General features: G+C 38.6%; 1 protein-coding gene across 1 annotated transcript in view; it reads right to left on the bottom strand.

Moving 5' to 3' along the window:
* The window catches only part of LOC145978165 (uncharacterized), a 113,219-nt gene that overhangs the window by 62,331 nt on the left and 29,894 nt on the right, over positions 1 to 20,994 (bottom strand). Inside the window, exons 3-10 of the mRNA XM_083110603.1 lie at positions 16,641 to 16,767; positions 11,669 to 11,837; positions 10,801 to 10,918; positions 6,351 to 6,471; positions 4,783 to 4,920; positions 2,192 to 2,409; positions 1,550 to 1,716; positions 504 to 611 (exon numbers count right to left, since the gene is read on the bottom strand). Coding sequence (XP_082966729.1) covers positions 504 to 611; positions 1,550 to 1,716; positions 2,192 to 2,409; positions 4,783 to 4,920; positions 6,351 to 6,471; positions 10,801 to 10,918; positions 11,669 to 11,837; positions 16,641 to 16,767 — 1,166 coding nt within the window. The remainder of the gene's footprint in view (positions 1 to 503; positions 612 to 1,549; positions 1,717 to 2,191; positions 2,410 to 4,782; positions 4,921 to 6,350; positions 6,472 to 10,800; positions 10,919 to 11,668; positions 11,838 to 16,640; positions 16,768 to 20,994) is intronic.

The raw sequence follows: 20,994 nt of genomic DNA, 5'->3' as shown, positions 1-20,994 counted from the left end.
ATCAATACAGACTTTATAAAAGAGCGGGATGGAATGTATCTTCTAATTAAATCCCTGCTGAACTTTCAACAAGGCTTTTGCCCACCCACTCCCCTTTCTAATCTTAGAGGGTGCGCACGCCTATGACTTAGCGTCTGGTACTAAGTTAATCTCACCTGTTTTAGATCACTTCTTATTTTTGACAATGTTCAAAGAAATATTTTTAAAATGTTACTATTGAGGCTATATTTGATGAGGATATGGCATTCTTAGCTGCAACTTTCATGACTACAACAGCCGTTAACAAATTGCATCAACACCATATCTTTCATTTTAGAAAAAGGGCAAGGCACACTTTTTTTTAAGTCTAAAGTGGCATCAAATGCCGTATTTTTCATGTGGAGTTCCAATACTTTTGTTGAGGACCAAGAATGATAAATTTCATCCAACGTATTTGTAGCTTTACTAATAATCTTGAAATCAACAACTAAGTAACTCCATATAAATAATAATACTTGGCGTACCTGTTTCTTTGTCGCATGTGGCATTCGGGGAACACTGGCATTGCAAACTGCAGTCCCTTCCATAAAAACCATCCGGACATGGTTTCTTGCAAAACCGTCCGATCCAACCTGAAACCATATAGAATGAATTTAGTATTCAGCTGATGAAGTGCCATATTTAGTAGGATAGTCACAAGACTAACACAAACTAAGGCAGCAGATGAGGAACTTCGAAAAACTGATGCCTTCAGTCCAAAAGAACACAAAACTAAGTATACTTAGAAAGATTATAAATAATTTCCAGCAATAATCTTAACATAAGTACAGGGTGCCCATAAAGTCCCAATACCATTACAATGTACATACATTACTTTTGTAATGGTACTAGGACTTTATGAACACCCTGTATTTCCTCGATTAACATAGTATACAGATTTAGTCTGTAACTTTGTAACAAACTACTAGTTTCGAAACGGTGCACAAAATATCAACGTCGCCTCACAAAAATGCTTTGGAGAGTCAAGAGGTGGTAAAACATGTATTGTACACCCAACAGCAAAAGTAAGAGTACGCGAATTGTCAACTATAATTTTTATTCGGCCTGTTTTGAACAATGTGCGGTCATGCATTGAAATAGAAACGTCAACAAGCGAAGGACGACATCTACTTCACATCAACAGAATTCCATTCCTTAAAAAAACAAGACAAGAAAACAATACATGGCATAAAATAAAAAAAAAAGATTGGAAATATTGATGACCAACTTGCCTACTATTATCTTTGCCGTTGACTGTACAGAAGCAAAGGTGATTGGCGTGCCCAGAACTTGTATGAAGTCTATCCTGGATTTTGCCATCTTTCACTACATTTGACGTTTTTTGTTGTTTTTTTAGGAATGCTGGGAAATGAAAGGGTAGCTTTGACTCCCTCAACCCTCGTTGGACATCTAAAATTTTCGATTTACCCCTTCGGACAGCATGCGTATAATGCAAAGTACCATAACAAGAGCACAAGCAGAATAACAGTTGCTTGGAAGTCTGCCTGAAATACCTTGACGAGAAACTTACCAGGTGTGCAAGTACATTTCCCATCGGTGGTAGAGCACGTTGCACCATTTTGACAGCGACACTTGAATTCGCATCTTCTGCCATAATAATCTTCAGGACAGGATTCATTGCAAGTATCTCCGTACCATCCCGGCTTGCAGTTGCATCTTCCTGTGTATGGGTGGCACCTGCGATGAAATCAGAATAACTATGATGCATTTTTGAGCGAAGGAAGAGTTACCATGACTTATTGAATAACCCTCGTATACTACAAACATTTAAGAGGTTTTTTAAAATCAAAGATAAAATAAGATAATAATTAATGCTTTTAAGAAAATAATTGAATTTATTTACTGTTTCCTGAAACAGAGAAGAAAGGAAATATTTGGCCAAAGTAGAACAGTACAATCCTGATAACATTTTGAAATAGTCAGCAACGATGATATTGGATGATAAGACGGAACACTTAATAATTTAATTTTCCTTGTATGCCGCCGTAAGTAGTATGGGGTTCTTCGTTAAATGGCATTTACAACTTTTGTTATGAATTTTTGGTCAAATATTTGCTGTATGTCGCAAGGGATCAAAGATATAATCATGGAGTGGGGCACAGGGGGCAATTGCCCCTCCCGTCTTATTCGCCAGTACACCCCTGGTACCTACCCATCACTGTGGCTTTCATCGCATGTGCAGTTGCTGTCGCAAGGTTCCCCGTAGGTGCCTGGTTCGCAGATAGGAATGCTGCACTGAGGCCCCTTGTAGCCTCGTTCGCAGTCGCAGGTCCCAAACGTGCTGTTGCATTTGCCATGGTCAATATTGCATTCATCACAAATGCCCTCACATTCTAGACCGTAGCGACCTTGAGGACAGGGGACATCACACTGGAAAAGAGAGCTCAGTTAAAACTCTAGGTTAAGAATATATTAAGCAGTTTTGTATACAATTTACATACATACAATCTAAATCTGGGGTAATTAATTCTGCAACGTGAAATATTATTTTAGCTCGTATTTATTGCTGACGTTTTTTTTCTTCCATTTTTCACGGAATCTTTTATAATTTTTTTGTTATTATTAAGGAGGAGCACCCGGATTTATATATGTGGAGGTCCGAAGCTAACAACATCCTGACCACGCTCATATACCATTTCAGTTTGAACTTTTAGTCCAAGTTATGTTGTGGGGTTAGCGAATTTTCTATAACTTTCATTTTGTTGTTCTTTTTAAAGCAACATTTCCTCTTTGGAAGCCCCCTTGTAGATAGAGCCCCGGGAATGTAGCCCCTCCAACATAATGTTACAATAGCTATTGGACTTTAAGTTAAAATGTAGTGCATAATCATTCACAGCAATTATATACCGTAATTACAAAGGAATATTTAGTTGATTGATTGATTTGGTTTATTTTACTTCGCTTTTTGTGCCACTTTTGGCTAATTTTTGAAGATGGAGATGAGTAATGATATGATGAAATTGATCATCCATGCTCAGATCGGGATTCGAGCATCGTCGTACCGCGATGTGCTAACCACTCCTCCACGGGGCCAGCACGAAGGAATAGTTCACAGATAACGTGAGAATGACACGTTTTCAGTTAAAAAAATAAGTTTTTTTTAGATGAACTCTTCAGTACAAAATTATCAGTCTTTTAAATACACAACTCTACCACATATGTATTCAAGCATACTTCTCCAAAGAGTTATTTTTCTTTCAAAATTTTACTTCTAGTCCAAACAAAACAGTTAACATCTTTGAAATTCTGCCGAACAAATACCAAATCTTTTATGGAACCCTGTAGAAAATCTAGAAGCGAAAAAAAAATACTTTGCGGATAACTAAATCTTCTTTAGGATTTTCTGTTTCTCCAAACTAGGGATGTGACGAAGCTGAAAATTTACCGATGCCGATCAACTTACCGATAATTTTTGGAACCGATACCGATGCCGATATTTAACGGATTCCGATACGTAAGATTATTAAACAGAAATGGGATGTTATTTTCAGCATGATAAAAATAAATTTGCTATGTACATTTCTATTGCATATCATATGTATATACATATATATTCTCAAGAGATGCGAATGTACATTTGTATGTATGTGAACCTTTAAGAACATAGATTCTCAAGAGATTTAACATTAGTACACAAACAGTTCTTTGAAATGCAAAATGAATTCCTGTTCTTAACTAACTAACTCTCTAGCCTTCTTAAACCCGAAGGTTCATGGCTGCAGCAACACAGGCCTTCCATCTGTCCCTATCTTGAGCAAGATCTATATACTCTTTTCCATCCCTACCGATTTCCTTTAGGTCCATCTCAACGTTGTCCCTCCATCTTCGTCTTGGCCTTCCTACAGGTCTCTTACCATCAGGTTTCCCAACAAGAAGCCTGTAAACTCCTCTTTCCTCTCCCATTCGTGCCACATGGCCTGCCCACCTAAGTCTTCTTGATTTAATTATTCTAATAATATCTGGACATGAATACAAATTATGTAGTTGTAATTATGTAACCTTCTCCACTCACCTGTCTCCTCATCCCTTTTAGGTCCAAATATTTTCCTAAGCATCTTATTTTCAATTCATTCCTGTTCTTAATGTTGGCAATTTACTGCTACCAGATTCAACTTCAGAAACACGAGTTTTGGAAGCACATCAGGAAGTAACCTACTTCTTCTCTTATCGCACATCTGTTCAGCAACACTGAACACTCAATCACTGAATACTGATGCAGCAGGTATGCCCAAGTATTTTCTCAGCACTTGCTTCAGGTTTGAATACTCATTTTTGAATTTCCAATACAACAGCAGATCCTTGTTCAGCAATGTACTGTTTTATTTCCGATTATGAGTTAGGTTGATCCTCTGAATGAGAGTTTGCAATAATTTTATTACAAAAACTCTACAATAATGATGAATCATAACCTAATATTCAATAAATCTTACAAAACAAAAATATAAAACTTATTAGAAAGTAAAACTCTAGTATAATCTGTACCGGTTTAAATATCGGATTTTTGCCGATGCCGATACCGATGCCGATGTGTCAATTTCTGCCGATTTTCATACATCTGTAATCGGCTTCGGCACATCCCTACTTCAAACGATACTTATTTTCTTAATTCAAATTAAGTGATGCTCAGAATGTAGGATATTTAATATTTTTTTAATATTTTCTCCCGCACACCACACATAAGACCCGATTGTAGGACATGTAGGAGGAAAGAGTGTGTGTCTGCCAACCCCACGTACTCCTTACCTGATCCCCATGCAAGCCAGGTTTACATTCGCACTTCTTAGCTTCAAGATTGCAGCTGGAGAAGCGGTTACAAACACAGTTCCCGTCACAGTAGTCTCCCTTTGTGCCTTCGCCGCAACTCTCGCTACATGTGAGGCCCTGCAAAAGAAGAGGCAATCCTATCTATAAAACCGATTTCTGCGTGGACGATGTGTATTAGAAGGAAGCGCCTTTACCAAGATTTACTGTTGTCTTTTTCCTCATCAGGAGGGTGGAACTTAAGTGAATGTGAACTGTATGAAATTGACAGGAGAAATGACAGCCTACTATGTAAGACCGTTTTTTTTTAGTATTGACGTTATAGTTAACGGCGATTAATGTGATTTTAATGATACATTCTTTAAAATATATTTACGTACACAACGGCAAATTACAATTCAAATTTAAATCTGATGCTTTTTCTCATGTCTAAATGTTGTATTGTAGGTATGCTTAAACCTAAAAATACAGCATTTTTTTATGGCAATACTAAACTGTACGCCGTACTTGCACCTTTTTGAAAGTGAGAATAAAACTAAAAACATTTTATTTTAACGAAAGAAATGTGTGTTTGTAAGTACAATGGATCCACGATCATTTATGAACCTACCACAATGTTTTGTGTAGTTCTTATGATGAACACTATATAACATAACAAAACAACTTGAAGTGTACAGGAACTTTTCTTCCCAGAACTGAGAGACCATTGGGAGAGATATACTTTGTAACTACCAGCCCCTTTTACATTGGTATACCAAAAACTTCTACTGGGACATTGTGCTCCAGGAACACGCAGACTAATAGTAGCGCAATCAAATAATAAGGGAAATTAGCAGTTACTACAGTTAAACAGAAAAAAATGATCCTACTCAAAATGATGGAACCAGTGATGTGCGTCTACGCGTAAACAACGATAGTCTACATTCTACATGTAGACTATTTTATACACCTAGATTACGAAATCTATGTAAACAACATGGCGAAAGGTGATAACTTAGCAAAGAGCGCCGTGGAATTAAAAGAAAATTATAATGCGTATCAGTTGCTAATGTGTGAAGAGAACTTTCCATACTCTTTCTTCCAAAGTAGAACAATTTATCACCTAGGAAGAAACCTAATATAGGAAATATTCTAGTGTTTTATCGAAAAAAGACCACTCTTGCCTCACGACTGCCATCTGTTGTCTTTTTTGCATACTATTTATCTTCTTCCATAGTTGATGATAAAAGAGAAGTGAAATTTTGTTGTAAGTAGGATGCTTTTCATTTCGTTAGGAACCAATATAGTGTAAAATGTCACTTTTCCTTTCATGAAACCCTTGGAAAATTAATTTTAATGCACTTCAGATTGTCTACGTAGTCTATGTAAACTACAACCCAATGTAATCTACGCGTAGATTACGTGTAGACAACACATGTAGCTACATATTGTATGTATATACATATGTATATGAATTTCCCTTGTTTTTACGTATTTGCACGTTGTACTTTAGTTATGTTTACTATACTTCGTTATAATATACATATTAATTGCCAATTTGTTTCTTTTACCTTCCATCCAGTTGGGCAAGTGCAGTGTCCGGTCACGTGATTACAAGATCCTCCATTTTGGCAGCGGCAGTTCCTGGTGCAATTCTTGCCGTAGGTGTTGTTGGGGCATCTCACACCGCAGCTGCAAAAGGACGAAAAGATAAGTGGAAATGCAACATGCACCCATGTGTACTATAATATTATTTACGAGAGCAGAAAAATGGGGGCTAGGTCGTAGCTCTACCTCCTATTGGGAGAAAAGGGGGAGTCTTAGGGATGAAGTATCTTTTTTCTTGGAATTTCACGGCCAGCGACACGTTCAGGCAGAATGGGCAGGGCCGTGTCCGAATCTGTACCTGCTCCCAACTAAAGCACCTTTCTAGCCGCGGAATCCCTTCACCGTTTTAGTCCTAATACGCGGCACATGTGGAGTTGGAAGTGAGAGTCGGAAAGCGCGACAAATACACGCTTCAACAAGTCGCGAGAGAATTTTCGAAAAAGAAACATAGATGGCAGCATAAGATAAAAGAATAAAAGTAAATCGTTGGAGGATAACTATCGATTCAGTGAAAGTAAAAGTATATAGAAATATGTAGAAACAGATAAAAGCGATGAATAGAAAATATATAATAGATGGAAAGAAAAATATAAGTAGTTTTCATCATTCAACAAGTTCAAGCCTATAGTCAATTGTTTGGCACGCACATAGAAGTACTCTAAAAACTCTTCAGAAGATAAAACCCTCGAGCGACAGATGCAGAGGAAAACAAATTAAGATCGTATAACCAGAGCGTATAGAAGGAATAGTGTGCGCACTCCCTGAGTTGCCGTGGTCCACCAATTAGATGGCAGTGGTGACGTTTGAGATGCGCGGAAGATGCTCGCGTTGGTTACATAACTAACTACATAAGAAACAAAAATGCATGTTACTTACGTTTGGAGAAGAGCTCAGCAGCTGGATAGTTTGGAGAATTTCCGAGATGATTTTGCTGTGTTCGAGGCACTTAATTCCTTTCTTATCCCCTTGGTGCGGAAGAAAAATCGACATTTCAGATAGTGAAATACGAGTTTAGATAGCGTACGCAGCACATGATGTTCACAGCATCCTAATTGCGAAGTTTTTACAGCAATTATATTTAAATTGTCCAAACACTCCAAAAATATATCACCCCATAAACTATTAGCACATGATAATTTTTTTGCAACATCTTCTTCCACTCGTAACAGCACACCATAAACACTTTTCGATGCATAGGTAAGGTATTTACAGCCCTCGCCGGAACCATAGTCTTGGATTAGCGTAAGTGGGGCAGGTACATTAGTTGGTTCCCCGTGCAGAAAAGTTGTACACAGTTTACAATCCGTCACTTTTGAAATATACCGCACTATGTATCCTGCCAAATGATACACCAAGTATTCTTTACCAACACTTTGTTCATTTAAGTTCGGTATGTTGTTTTCCCAGTTCGGTATTTGAATTTCATCTTCAACAATGGAAATTTTTTCCCTTATTTTATTTTCAGCTTACTTCTTCACCGAAAGATTTTTATTTTCGGTTGTTCTAAAGAGTTCGCATTTGTTTAACAAAAGACGTAAGAGAAGATTCAGTCCTGTATTCACAGTTTCCGCCCGAAAGTAAAGCAAGTTTTGCTGGTACGTAAATTGATTGCATAAGGACATTTAAGACCCTTCACCAATTTTTTCAAGTGATCTTCAGAAGGCAAAGGTAGCAAATCGTGATGCAAACAGTGTCTAATGCCCCTTGGGGGACTTAATTTTTAAAAGAAGAGAATCCAATATAAACTCAGAACTGTGTCTCATTCCTCTCTTACTTTTCAGTTGGCATTTCTTTAAGATTGTATCAATTACAATTTTTTGATTTTTGCTAAGAGACGCGAACTGTTTTGACTGTGTGACCTTTGTCTTTAATTTAGCATCTTTAACGCCTTTTTCAAGCAAATTTATTTTAGCGTTCTAATTAATTGCGTTTCTGATTCTTAAGTTTTTTCTTTAGCAATGCTATTGTATTGCTAGCATTCGCAGTGTGAAGCAAATCATCCTCTACTGATAAGCTTAATTATACATTGCGACGAGTACCTTCTTCATTATCATCTGTCCGCAAGGATTGCCTTTTCATGGGAGATTTTCGCTTCTTAACTGTCTTAGAGAGGTATTTAGGCAGATTAGGAAATATATAATGAACTGCTTCTGGTTTTAATTTCCATCTTTGTCGTGGAAATTCTACTGTTTCGCCATCCACTATGAACGAATCCGCTTTCACTAAACGGTCAGAAGAAAAATGAATATCACACACATAGCAATTATGACTTAGTTTTTTATCTGTTCTAGGGATGGCACACTCCCATTTTGAGAAACCATTACTGTCTTTAGGTGGCCTAAAAAAATGTCTACTACCTGAAGAACAGAGATCATATCCAGATCTACAGCCGGGTACGAAACACGTAGACATCTTGTAGTTTTCGCTCGCTGCTGTCTCAAACACAATAATAATGCGTTGAACACAACACAAACTAGTCACAACGGATCAATCACAAATCTAACGACACTAAACTGAATAACGTAACAACGTTGTAATTAATAAAAGTACACAATGTTATTCTAGTACAACAAAACACAACGCTCTACATAAAGCGCGGTCGCACTGCAAGCAGAAGACGCTCGTCGCAAGCGATGGTGCTGCCAGTGTTTCGGTGGGGCACCGCTCAATTCACTTGGCTTACGGGAAGAAACCGAAGTGCACACACTTTCTCTTCTATACGCTCTGGTATAACCATCAAAGAAACTGGGGAATAATGGATATAGAAGTCAAGGAAACGGAACTTCAAACACAAACATCAAGAAACTTCAGCGTCAGCGTCAGCGAGAAGCACAGCTCTCGCCTTTGTATGTTTCTTTTATGTAGGAAAAAAAAGAATTTTTTTGAATTTCCTGCTTCATAACATAATGCTTACATTGCAAAATCATGTAGCAAATTAAGGTAAGAGACTAAACTCTTATTTTTATGGCATTGTATAGGTATTAAATAAGTGTATACCCACAATAAACGCATTCTTTAACAGTACTAGTCAAAGTATTTAAAAAATAAGGCTATTATTTATCTTATTTAAAACCGCAGCTACGTAACATGGTCAAGACTTTTATTGGGAGTGGAATCTTAGGGATATCAGGGTGGAAAGAAGGGGGCGCCAAAAATCCACCTCGCCCGCGTGAAAATTTTATGGTGAGCCTCCCCTGCCGTAACGGACGCTGGGCAGTCATGTACAGTCACCAGCAATAAAAATGGGACACCTAGATCCTGAAATACTCGCTTCCATACATGGCGACATGTGTGTTGCCTAACTCAACGGCGATAAGATTTTAATAACAATATTTAAATGGCTAGTTCTGCCACCGTCGTAGTTAGGTAACACACATAACGCCTTTCAGGATCTAGGTGTCCCATTTGTATTGCCGGTGACCGTACATAATCTTCACTTTTGAGAGGGTACGTTTATTGAATTGACGATCTAGAACAGAGATCCTTAGACATTTTATAGATGACACCGCATTAGGAAAACTGTACAAGGAGAAAGCACATGCTAGGCACATTTTCAATTTAGATTGTAAATAGGTGGAACATATTGAGATATTTGGTTGTCGTCTGTCTTCTGCTTTGGCATCGTAGGCCTGCGCTCCGAGCTGACACCTGGCGGTAAAAGTAGCAACTGTACTACTCGGGAGCTTTTCGATTTGGACGATTTCGATGACACAGGAAAGCTTGAGGAGGGGGGTCAACGTAACGACACTTGTAGATTCGGACACAGCCCAAGTTACCTCCAGCATCTGGCAACAACCACCAAGAGATCCTCCCAAGGAATTTCTTCGTAGCAGCTGACTGATTCACCTCACTGAGCGAGGAAAAGGCAACCAGAATGTTGCGAGATAGGCATTGACAAATTTTAAATACACACAACGCCACCTTTCGTGTTCAATGAAATAAAACACCACGACGAAAAGTAAGCATATTCGTTTGGGTGGGGAAACGGACCAACTTCCAGAACTATTCACTCTTCTATTCCCTGCATGCTGTAAAAACTAAGTCAATGCTAATCCAATCAATCTATCTAAAACTATTCACTTGCCTATTCTCTGTCCGCTGTAAGAACGAATTCAATGCAAACAGAAGCACGTGGCTTTTGAGAAAGCCTATCGGTTGTTCGAATGGTAGATGTGCTCTTGCGCGTAGAGATACATTGCGTGTGGTTAAGCTGCTGCATTGAAGTTCTGGGAGCTCCAAAGCTACGACCAACATGTTCAAAAGGAAAATAAAACCAGAATTAACACTGAAGAAAGGAACTCTTTCCCAGAAGTCACATGGTTTTGTTCACATAAACTTCGTTCTTACAGAGGATGGAGAATAGTTGGATAGAGACCCAATGGACACAAAGGAAAACTTTTAAACTGCACTTACCTGGCTCCGATCCAACCAGGAGGGCAGTCGCAGAGCCCAGTCACAGGATGGCAGCGTCCTCCGTTCCTGCATTGACACCTCTTCTGGCAGTTCTCTCCCCACGACCCTAAGGAACAAGCTGGAATACACGGTTAGGATAAATTACTACAAGACAAGCAAGTTTTCCACTGTCTACCTTCATTTATATCTGTGATTTAGGCGAAGAAAATAGATTTTTACTTCAACCCCACTGATATAATACGAGGATTTATCAAAATGTGTCCAAATTAGGGATAACATCGACTTCTTAGTCTCGTCTCGTAAATGTCTGCTCGCTCTTGGTCTCGTCTCGCATCTTGACTTCGATGGGTAAGTATCAGTCTCGTTTCGATATACACAGTACACGTATATACAGAATGTCCGTCTGTCCCAGTACATACTTTCGCAGCGTCAAGACCTCGAAAATTGAGGAACTTTGCAGTGTGTGGATAAATCACTGCATGAGGCCATTCCCGGTAATTTATTGATGATACCTTGTAGAATTTTAATCCAGTCGTTTAGAAATTATCTCAAAACACCAGTCACTGGCATGTTTAAAGCAAACCGTAGGTCTTGAATACCCTTGAAATGTCTTCAAACCAAAGGAGTACATATGTTATGATTTGTCTACTTCGATTCTTTTTCTTTGTATATCACATGACTCATATCTCTCCTACGGTTCAACTGCAGTGTAATTATTTTAGAGTGTGCAAAATGGTGAGATATTCAAATTAGCATATGAAACAATGTATGGAAATACGACACTGACACTAGATATCGATAAAACCTTCTATTGTAAGATATGATATGTGTGTACCCGTATGTTTTAAAGTCGAGTCGTGATACTCACTTGTGTTGCAACTCCTGCCAGTGTATCCAACCTCACACTCGCATGTCTCCGGCTGCACGCATCTTCCATGCAGGCACCCTGTGGAGCAGACTGCGACGCATTTCCTCTTGCTCCTGTCCAGACCGTAACCCTGGCAACAACCGGGAACAGGCCGGTTCCGCAGAACAGTCTGGAAATAAATGATCATTTATTGGATCAATGTATTCAGGGACTTGAAGTGGTCATGATTCTACAGGGCGTATAGGAGCGGTTCTTGCAGGATAATGAGGCTATAGCGCCTGGAACAACAGATAGGTGTTAGGATAATCCTCTGTCAGCTTTTCCTTCTTTGTTCGTATTTTTGCTGAACACCTACCCCAACCAGCTTCAGCTTTTAATATTGACTTGAAGATCTAAGCCCATACAAATGACGGAGGAGGAATTATTGTCAAGGAGCTCTGTAATATGAATTACTTACAATGAATTAATTAATTTTGAAAGACCAGAGGTTATTTTATTCCAAAAGGCCAATAGGATAACTTGAAGTTATTTCAGGTTGTCAACGTTGATACATTGCTATGTACAAATTATTTACATACTTAGAACCTTTGGGGTTGGGGCAGAATCCAACTAGGGGTTAACTTTGGGGGGCAGATTGATTGATTTTGTTTATTTTTACTTCCCTTTTCTGCCACTTTTGGTAAATCGCGGAGATGAGGATGAGTGATGATATGATGAAACTGATGAAGAAATACCCACAAAGAACACCCACACCCAGGGCGGGATTGGGACCCGAGACTCCTGGCGTGCTAACCACTCCGTCACGGAGGTCGACATGTACAGAGATTCAGAAAGTAACATTTTATTAATTTCAAACTGTCTAAACACGCCAGTTTACCGTTAGTGAATAACATCCACAATCAATAGTAATTATTAATATTACAGGTATTTGAATGTTGCTAACCTCAGACTATACTCAACGTTCAACCCCTCCCTTTTCCTGGAGGAACGACCATGTATGGTGGGCTTTAATACGGCGATTAAGCTACTTAAAAGACAACGTTCAACACATCAGATTTTACAATTGAGTCATTCCATATGAAATCAACACAGCCCACAACCTGACCAACTCCGATTTTCATGAAATTTGGGGAGTTGAAACTATGCATGGAACTTAGTAACTATGAAAATGTTGAGTCTCGTGCGTCTTGTAATTGTTAAATTATTCAAGGTCAAAATTCGCATAAATTGCCCTTTTTGAGCCCTCTTGGCTGTACTAAATGTGCTGTAACTCCGCCCCTATTTTGCCTAGGACGCTCAAATAAAGCTTATTGTACAGGGAATAGAACAAGCTTTCCAGTGATATATAACAAGCCTACCTTTGGATAAAAATATAATCTTGTCAGGCGACCTTGACCTTTTACCTTGAATATCTCAAAACATGTCATCACCAAAAATCGCGAAAAAATATATTTGGTCCCTCATGCCATACTCTAAAACATATCAAAAAATAATTTTGGGACTGCAATGGGATCAGAAGATACAAAATAATATGTGTAACTATGTGGCTCATAAAAGGCCCATTACATGAACTATGACGAGTCAAAAGTCCCTTAACACCCCCTACAAAATGTAAAGGAGTTATCCTGGACATGAAAGAAATAGGTTAGGCACAGGACATTCCTAGCTGTGTGTGTCAAGCGCAGGTCCGGCATATTGTTGACCGCCATATTGAATTCAACGCAAAAATTTCAAAGGAAATGGGGTGATGTGATGTATCAAATCAGGCTAGAATTTCACGAGAAATGAAGCGGCGGAGGTTTTTCCAACGTATCTTTAGCGAGAAGAATTATACGCATATCTTTCACTTACGATATATGCACATTATAATGTTGTCAATGTTTCTGTGAGCTCACTCGTTGACATAGAACATTTGGCAATGTAGCAGGTGCAACATCATCGCAAGCAGCAACTATGCCTTCTCCCAGATGGTCAACATCACGGACATTTAGTGCATGCACCATTCTCTTCAAATGTTTCTGAAGGTAAAAGTCCTCCTAAGATGTCAGATCTAGGGAATGTGCAGGCCTTTTAATGTGCCCCATCTGCCCATCACTCTACCTAGAAATTTACCATGAAGAAATCGCCACAATATCAACATAGTTTGGCGACACTCTGTCCTGTTTCAAAACTCTGGAAAAGTGCCATATCCCCTAAGCAAGGATGAAAAACCTGTTCACTTAACACATCCAAGAAGCCCTCACCATTTAAGGTTCCGTTGTTGAATATGGACCAACCATTCCCGTTCTCCATACACTATGCCACATCATTAGCTTACCAGCAACAACCATTCGCCTGGAATTTGTCTACTATAGATTATCAAATCACAGGTATTGCATATTATTTTTATGAACTTCACCGTGAACATAAAAATTAGCCTCGTCATTGGAGAATTTTTCAATTCAAAGGAAGTGTCACGTAATTGTTTGAGATACTTTTCCCAATATTCTTCACTATTCAACTATTTGGTGAATGACGCTGATTAATATCATATGCAATGGTGCGTATACTTCTTTTTCTCCCAAGATGTCAGTGTGATCTCGATGAGTTCCTAACACGTTCTCCTCGAAAAGGAGAAAATGGTTACAAGCATGCAGTAATAACTTTTTGCTGGTTAAAGATACGTTGAACAAACCTTCATCACTCCATTTCTCGTGAAATTCTAGCCTGATTTGATATATCACATCACCCCATTTCCTTTGAAATTTTTGTGTTGAATTCAATATGGCGGTGAACAATATGCCGGACCTGCGCTTGGCACACACAGCTAGGGATCTTCCTGTCCCTAACCTATTTCTTTCATGACCAGGGTAACTCCTTTACATTTTGTAGGGGGTGTTAAGGGACTTTTGACTCGTCATAGTTCATGTAATGGGGCTTTTATCAATCACATAGTTACACATATTATTTTGTACCTTCTGATCCCATTTGCAGTCCCAGAATGATTTTTTGATATGTTTTAGAGTATGGCATGAGGGACCAAATATATTTTTTCGCTATTTTTGGTGATGACTTGTTTTGAGATATTCAAGGTCAAAGGACATGGTCACGTGAGAAAATTATATTTTTATCCAAAGGTAGGCTCGTTATACCGGGTGGTCCATTTATAATGATAGTATGGAATATCAATCACATGCAGAATGCATCCAATCGAAAAATTGCACAGAATAAAAGTTTCATACTATTGAGGGGGTAAGTCAATGCCGCAAAAATTTCGTCGCCGCCACCCATCCCTTAGGGGGGTGGGGGTAAATTTGATATTTCAAATGGAACACCCCCATTCGTTTTACATATTTGGATTCCGTGTTGAAAAAGAAAAAAATTTTGTTTGAAAAATTTTGTAAAAAAATTGCAAACTTCGAACATTTGTAAACATTTGGTAGTTTCAGATTCATTTTGTTCCCTTTATGTAATAACGGTTTTGGTTTCCGTTGAGAACATTGCATAAACGAATTTTATTCAAAAAATGTGTGCAAAGAATTCGGCAAAAGAAAATTGTTTGCAATTTATGTTTTTGTGTAACAATAAATAATATTAATTTGTTCCAACTCTTTGGTTTCAAGGAACAATTTCATATGAACAACACTACTCACTACTCCATTCAGGCTCGAGCCATTTTGGACACAAAGTTTCCTGGTCGATGGATAGGACGTGGAGGACCCGTTTCTTGGCCAGCTCGTTCACCCGATCTCACGTCACCTGATTTCTGCCTTTGGGGACTACTTAAAGAAAAGTGCTACCACGAAGTTCCAACAACGCCAGAAAATATGAGGCAACGAATTATTGATTCTTGTGTTTCTATCACTCCTGACATTTTGGGACGAACAGTGTGGAGCTTCAGACACCGTGTTTTGAAATGCATGGAAGAGAACGGTCATCATTTTGAACATTTGCTCCCTTAAACATTTATTTGTGTACCTCAAATGATAACTAATTTGTAGTATCATACTTAATTTTGTTGATCATATGAAATTGTTCCTTGAAACCAAAGAGTTGGAACAAATTAATATTATTTATTGTTACACAAGAACATAAATTGTAAATAATTTTCTTTTGCCGAATTCTTTGCACACATTTTTTGAATAAAATTCGTTTATGCAATGTTCTCAACGGAAACCAAAACCGTTATTACATAAAGGGAACAAAATGAATCTGAAACTACCAAATGTTTATAAATGTTCGAAGTTTGCAATTTTTTTACAAAATTTTTCAAACAAAAAATTCTTCTTTTTGAACACGGAATCCAAATATGTAAAACGAATGGGGGTGTTCCATTTGAAATTTCAAATTTACCCCCCACCCCCCATAAGGGGTGGATGGTGGCGACGAAATATTTGCGGCATTGACTTACCCCTTCAATAGTAGCAAACTTTTATTCTGTGCAATTTTTCGATTGGATGCATTCTGCGTGCGATATTCCATACTATCATTATAAATGGACCACCCGGTATATCACTGGAAAGCTTGTTCAATTCCCTGTAGCCTACAATAAGCTGTGTTTGAGCTTCCTAGGCGAAATAGGGGCGGAGTTACAGCACATTTAGTACAGCTAAGCAGGCTCAAAAAGGGCAATTTATGCGAACTTTAACCTTGAATAATTTTACAATTACATGACAAACGAAACTAAAAATTTTTATAGTTACCAAATTCCATGCATAGTTTCAACTCCCCAAATTTAATGGAAATCGGAAATGGCCAGGTTGGGAATTGCACATAACTGTGTTGATTTGGCATGGAATGACCCATTTTAATAAATACTGAGTTAATTACCCGGCTGGAAGAATCGAAAGATGTCCACCCCATAAAAACAACTGTTACATTTGAGAAATCATAAAAATGCTTTATTTCTTTGTTCCTAAAGTCCCAGGAGATTACCAAATTATAATAAGCCTGATTTGGGGAGGGGGGATAGGCCAGTGACCTGAGCACTCACCTCTGTCTTGTACACTGTTTGCACTTTGACCTTGTACTTGGAGCACCTGGGCGGGAACCTGAAGCACCACGTGTACTCCCTCACGGTCACCGGCTTCTGCTCCGACACCCTGATCGTCTGCGGGTACCTGTTGGAAGGGAATACAGCGTCAATCAATGTATACATCTCACTAGTAATACCCACTCCTGTTCGTCTCCCAAAAAGCATAAGGTCTTGAAATGAAGAATCTCTACTCTCTGTTAAAAGTACTCTTCCCTGCCCCCAAAACATGTAACCAATTTCAAAGTATTGGTAGTTGGAGGATAAGCTTGTCAATATTTTAGACACATTCACATGAGATTAGATCAGGCGAACCCGGGGGCCATGAAATGGAATCATCCACTGTTGCCATACTCAAACGCACACGAATGCCAAATGGACCGAATTTTTGTCTCCTTGACGGCACAATTATACTTCATTGATTTCTGCAATACTGTACAGTATAATATATGAAAGTATTGTAATCAAGCATGAACCCCACCGCCGTGTGAAAGCAGTCAGAAAACAACTTTTAAATTGCTGAGTATGGTTCGATATTTTTTAATCGCTTTGTTTTATTTGCTGGTCGTAGTTTGTATTTGTGTACAGAACGACAATTGTTTCTGTCTTAGAAATATTCGAAACATTTTTTTTTTTAAAAAAAAAAAGAGCTTTTGAGTTCAAAGAAGTTCATTTACGGGAATTTCTGAGCCTTTACACAATAATAGAATCAGAACCTTCATCTTGCAGTTAAATATTCGCATATCATTGCTACTTCCCTTCTAAAATTTCCACGAGAACTATGTTTTAATTGTACGGTCCAAGGTATGAGGTGGCGCCTCTTCCTGCTGGAGAAATAATCCCAGCGCCGAAGTCTCCAACTGCGGTTAAACATACAGCTCAAGGTTGTCTACGTAATTAGGTGCTGCACAGTATTTTCGTAAAACAAAAATGATGCATTAACACGATCTGTCGTTCTGTCACACACTCTTTCTGGCTCTCACATTTGTCCATACATTTTCCTTCAGATTTTCTGCTGCCATCCAACATCCTTTCGTAGCTCATAAAATATTATTTGAAATCCACATGAAGAGCATATTTCGGAAATTGAACTACAGTGTTAATCAATTCGAATACCGTATTGAAGCCCTCTGTTCCCCACTTAAATTTCGAAATGCTGAATTGTTCTTCTTGCAGTGAGATCCTAGTTAAGCACATTTGTCGCCACTTGTTTCATCGGGAGAGTAATACCATCACTGGAATGCAGTTCCATCACGCTTCGCATTGTTAGCGTCTTGTAATCCACTGATTCATAGGCAATCAACTCCATTGTTAATGGCGAACTGCAACCGGAGCGTGATTTTAAGAGTCGCAGGAAATGTAAATACCACAAGACTTCAGTTTCTTGGTATTAACAATACCGAATTTTTTTGGTCTACTGGTCGTAAGGCAACTGTGTCTTTTTGGTAAATACACACACGAGGTATCCCCTAACAAAGGGAATAGTTTTAAATAACTTTCAGGGTACGATTTAAAAGAAGTAATGCCAGTAATTTCTTCTTCCCTGGACCCAAGAATCGCTGTAAGGGATGATTTTTATCCCCTACATAAGTAACAGTGAAGTTTGTAGCACAATTATTTCCCAAATGTAACTTTGTTCATGCAGCAACTAAGTTTTTCGGACTTTCAAACGTCAATAAGCGCATTCACTGACGTTACATCCAAATATCGTGAAACCGAAAATAAGTAGCCTATGTACTGTACGCAACTTACTTCCAATAAATATTTAAGGGCGTCCCCGATAGCGTAATGATAACGTCGTCGCCTTGTAATCAAGGAGTCCCGGGTTCGATAGTTGGTGGAGGCATTTTGCAGAATGGTTCGGATCCCACTTTAAACTGTAGGTCCAGTCTCGATTAGCCTACGTGTGCATAAAGTGGACTTTAAACATCAATTCAATCCAAGAAATATTTAACACCATGGACGCCCGCAGAATTTCTTTTCAGACAGGGACAAGCAAGGTATTTTTTCCAGGGTGGCAAACGAGGCACATTTTCCTCCATAATAGCGCTGTCCCCTAAAACAAAACACTCCTTTAGTTTGAAGTTATCATGTTTCTGCAACACCTTTCTAACAATTAACACAAATTACTGTAACTGCAATGAAATTATATGTGTGAAAGGTTGAAAGTCATTTTCCGTGGGTGGGCGGGGGGAGACGTCTTCTCTTGCTTTCCTCCTCTTTCAGACGTTCGTGTTTAACAGAATTTATTTTACTTCGCTTTTCTGCCACTTTTGGCTAATCGCAAAGATGAGGATGAATGGTGATTGGATGAAATGATTGAAGATACCGCCACTAACACATATGGACAGAACACAACACAAATCCCACATTGAGCCTGACGCCAGAGCCTCGTTAGTCCACAAAACGCAATCCAGGGGTAAATATTGAATGAATTTATATATTGCTTCCATAAAACTATATTTTTGGTGTGTGACCAGACATCTAGCCTAATATGTTTTCAAAGTACAATAATGAATGAGACAACGGTGGAACCGTGAAAACGTGGCAGAAAAGATTAATGCGAGGAAATGTATGATATAATATCGAGTAAATACTTGTATTAATGTAATCCTCTAATCATACTTAGTAATAATAATAATGTGAATTTATCTACCACGAAAGGAGATTCGATTTTCTAGCACCCCCTAAAGCAAAAAGTTAAAACTCGCACATTGAATTCTGTCTTGGTCTTTCTTTCTTTCTCTCTCTCTCACTTTTATCTTGCTTTCTCTATCTTTAGTTTTCAATCTCTCTCTTCTTTCCCTCTCTACATCGCAGTCCTCATTTCCACGTAGTGTACCCTGGACTGCACTTTGCAGACTAACGAGGCTCTGTCATCTGGACCTGCGGCCAGTATAATCCTCTGCAGGGCTGCGTGTGTGTTGCAGTGTTGCCACAATCTGAGGGCACAATTTCCCTTTCGAATGGGCAAAATTTCCCTTTCTGGACTATTTTTCCCTTCACCTAAACAAATATGATTGATTGATTGATTTGATGTTTGAAGTCCACTTTATGCTAATCGGGACTGGACCTACAGTTTAAAGTGGGATCAGAACCACCATGTGCCTCCACCGGGTCTAAACAAATATAATAATAATAATAATTATTATTATTATTATTATTATTAGCAGTGGTAGTAGTAGCAGCAGCAGCAGCAGTAAAATTTCCTTGGTCCTTGTTCGTATGAATCAAAAATGTTACACAAATTCTTCATATACATGTCAGCTTCATTGTTTTCTGGTCGGATGTCCCAGGTTAAAATCGTGGTCAGGAATCCAATAAATCGTTAATTCTCATCGTTACAATTATTCGAAGATACAGAAAAGCGACGTACAAGAAACTTAAGAGAAATTATTTAGATGCAGGCTTATATTCAAGGGAGCAGAAATAACAAGGATCAGAAAAAATAAAAATGTGAATATGAAAGTGGAACTTAACATATACTGTAATAATGTAATGTCAGAAGTCTTAAAATTTCCCTGAAATTGTGATATTTTTCATCGAAATTCCCTTTTCCCTTTTGACTAAAATTTCGGTCCGAATTTCCCTGCAAAAGGGAAATTTCCCTTCATGTGGCAACACTGGTGTGTTGTCCTTATGTGTGCTGAGTGCCTCTTTACAGCTTCATCTTTTAGCCCTGGCACGAATATTTAGTCCCAGACATTACAGTTATATTTTAGTTATGGTAAGGGGCTGGGCCCTGTATAATATAACGGGTGCATCCAAAATTTCAAATTCAATCAATCAATGAATCTACTTGTACATCCCCGTCCCTCTCCTCTTCCTAATTCTGTCGCCCCCTCTGTTTTTCTCACTCTATATTTCTTTCTTCTCTCGCCCCCTGTCTCTCTCTCTCCCTCCCTTCTTCTCCATCTCTGTCGAATAAATATTGACAGGTCAAGATGGACATAAACAATATTATCTACTCCTTAGAATTTGGGTGAAGGTATAGGAAATACTTGTCCCGATGGCGTACAGGTAACGTGGTCGCCGTGTTAGACACCCGGTGGAGGCACACAGTGGTTCGGATCCCACTTTAAACTGTAGGTCCAGTCCCGATTAGCCTTACTGTGCATAAAGTGGACTTAAAACAACCAACCCCCCTTCAAAATCGGAACGTGCATGAATAAATTTATATTAAGTGTGGAATGGAAAAAAAATGCGTTGGAGACCTACCCACGCAACATCAACACTATTATGCTTTTCCTATCAGAAAGAGTAAAGAGGTTGCTTCCGATTACAAAGGCGTTCGTGAGTACGTGAGGTATTAAAA

Source organism: Lepisma saccharinum, chromosome 24, assembly GCF_977018435.1.
Source record: "Lepisma saccharinum chromosome 24, izLepSacc3.1, whole genome shotgun sequence".
Lineage (NCBI taxonomy): Eukaryota > Metazoa > Arthropoda > Insecta > Zygentoma > Lepismatidae > Lepisma > Lepisma saccharinum.
This window is presented reverse-complemented; position numbering and strand designations above follow the sequence as displayed.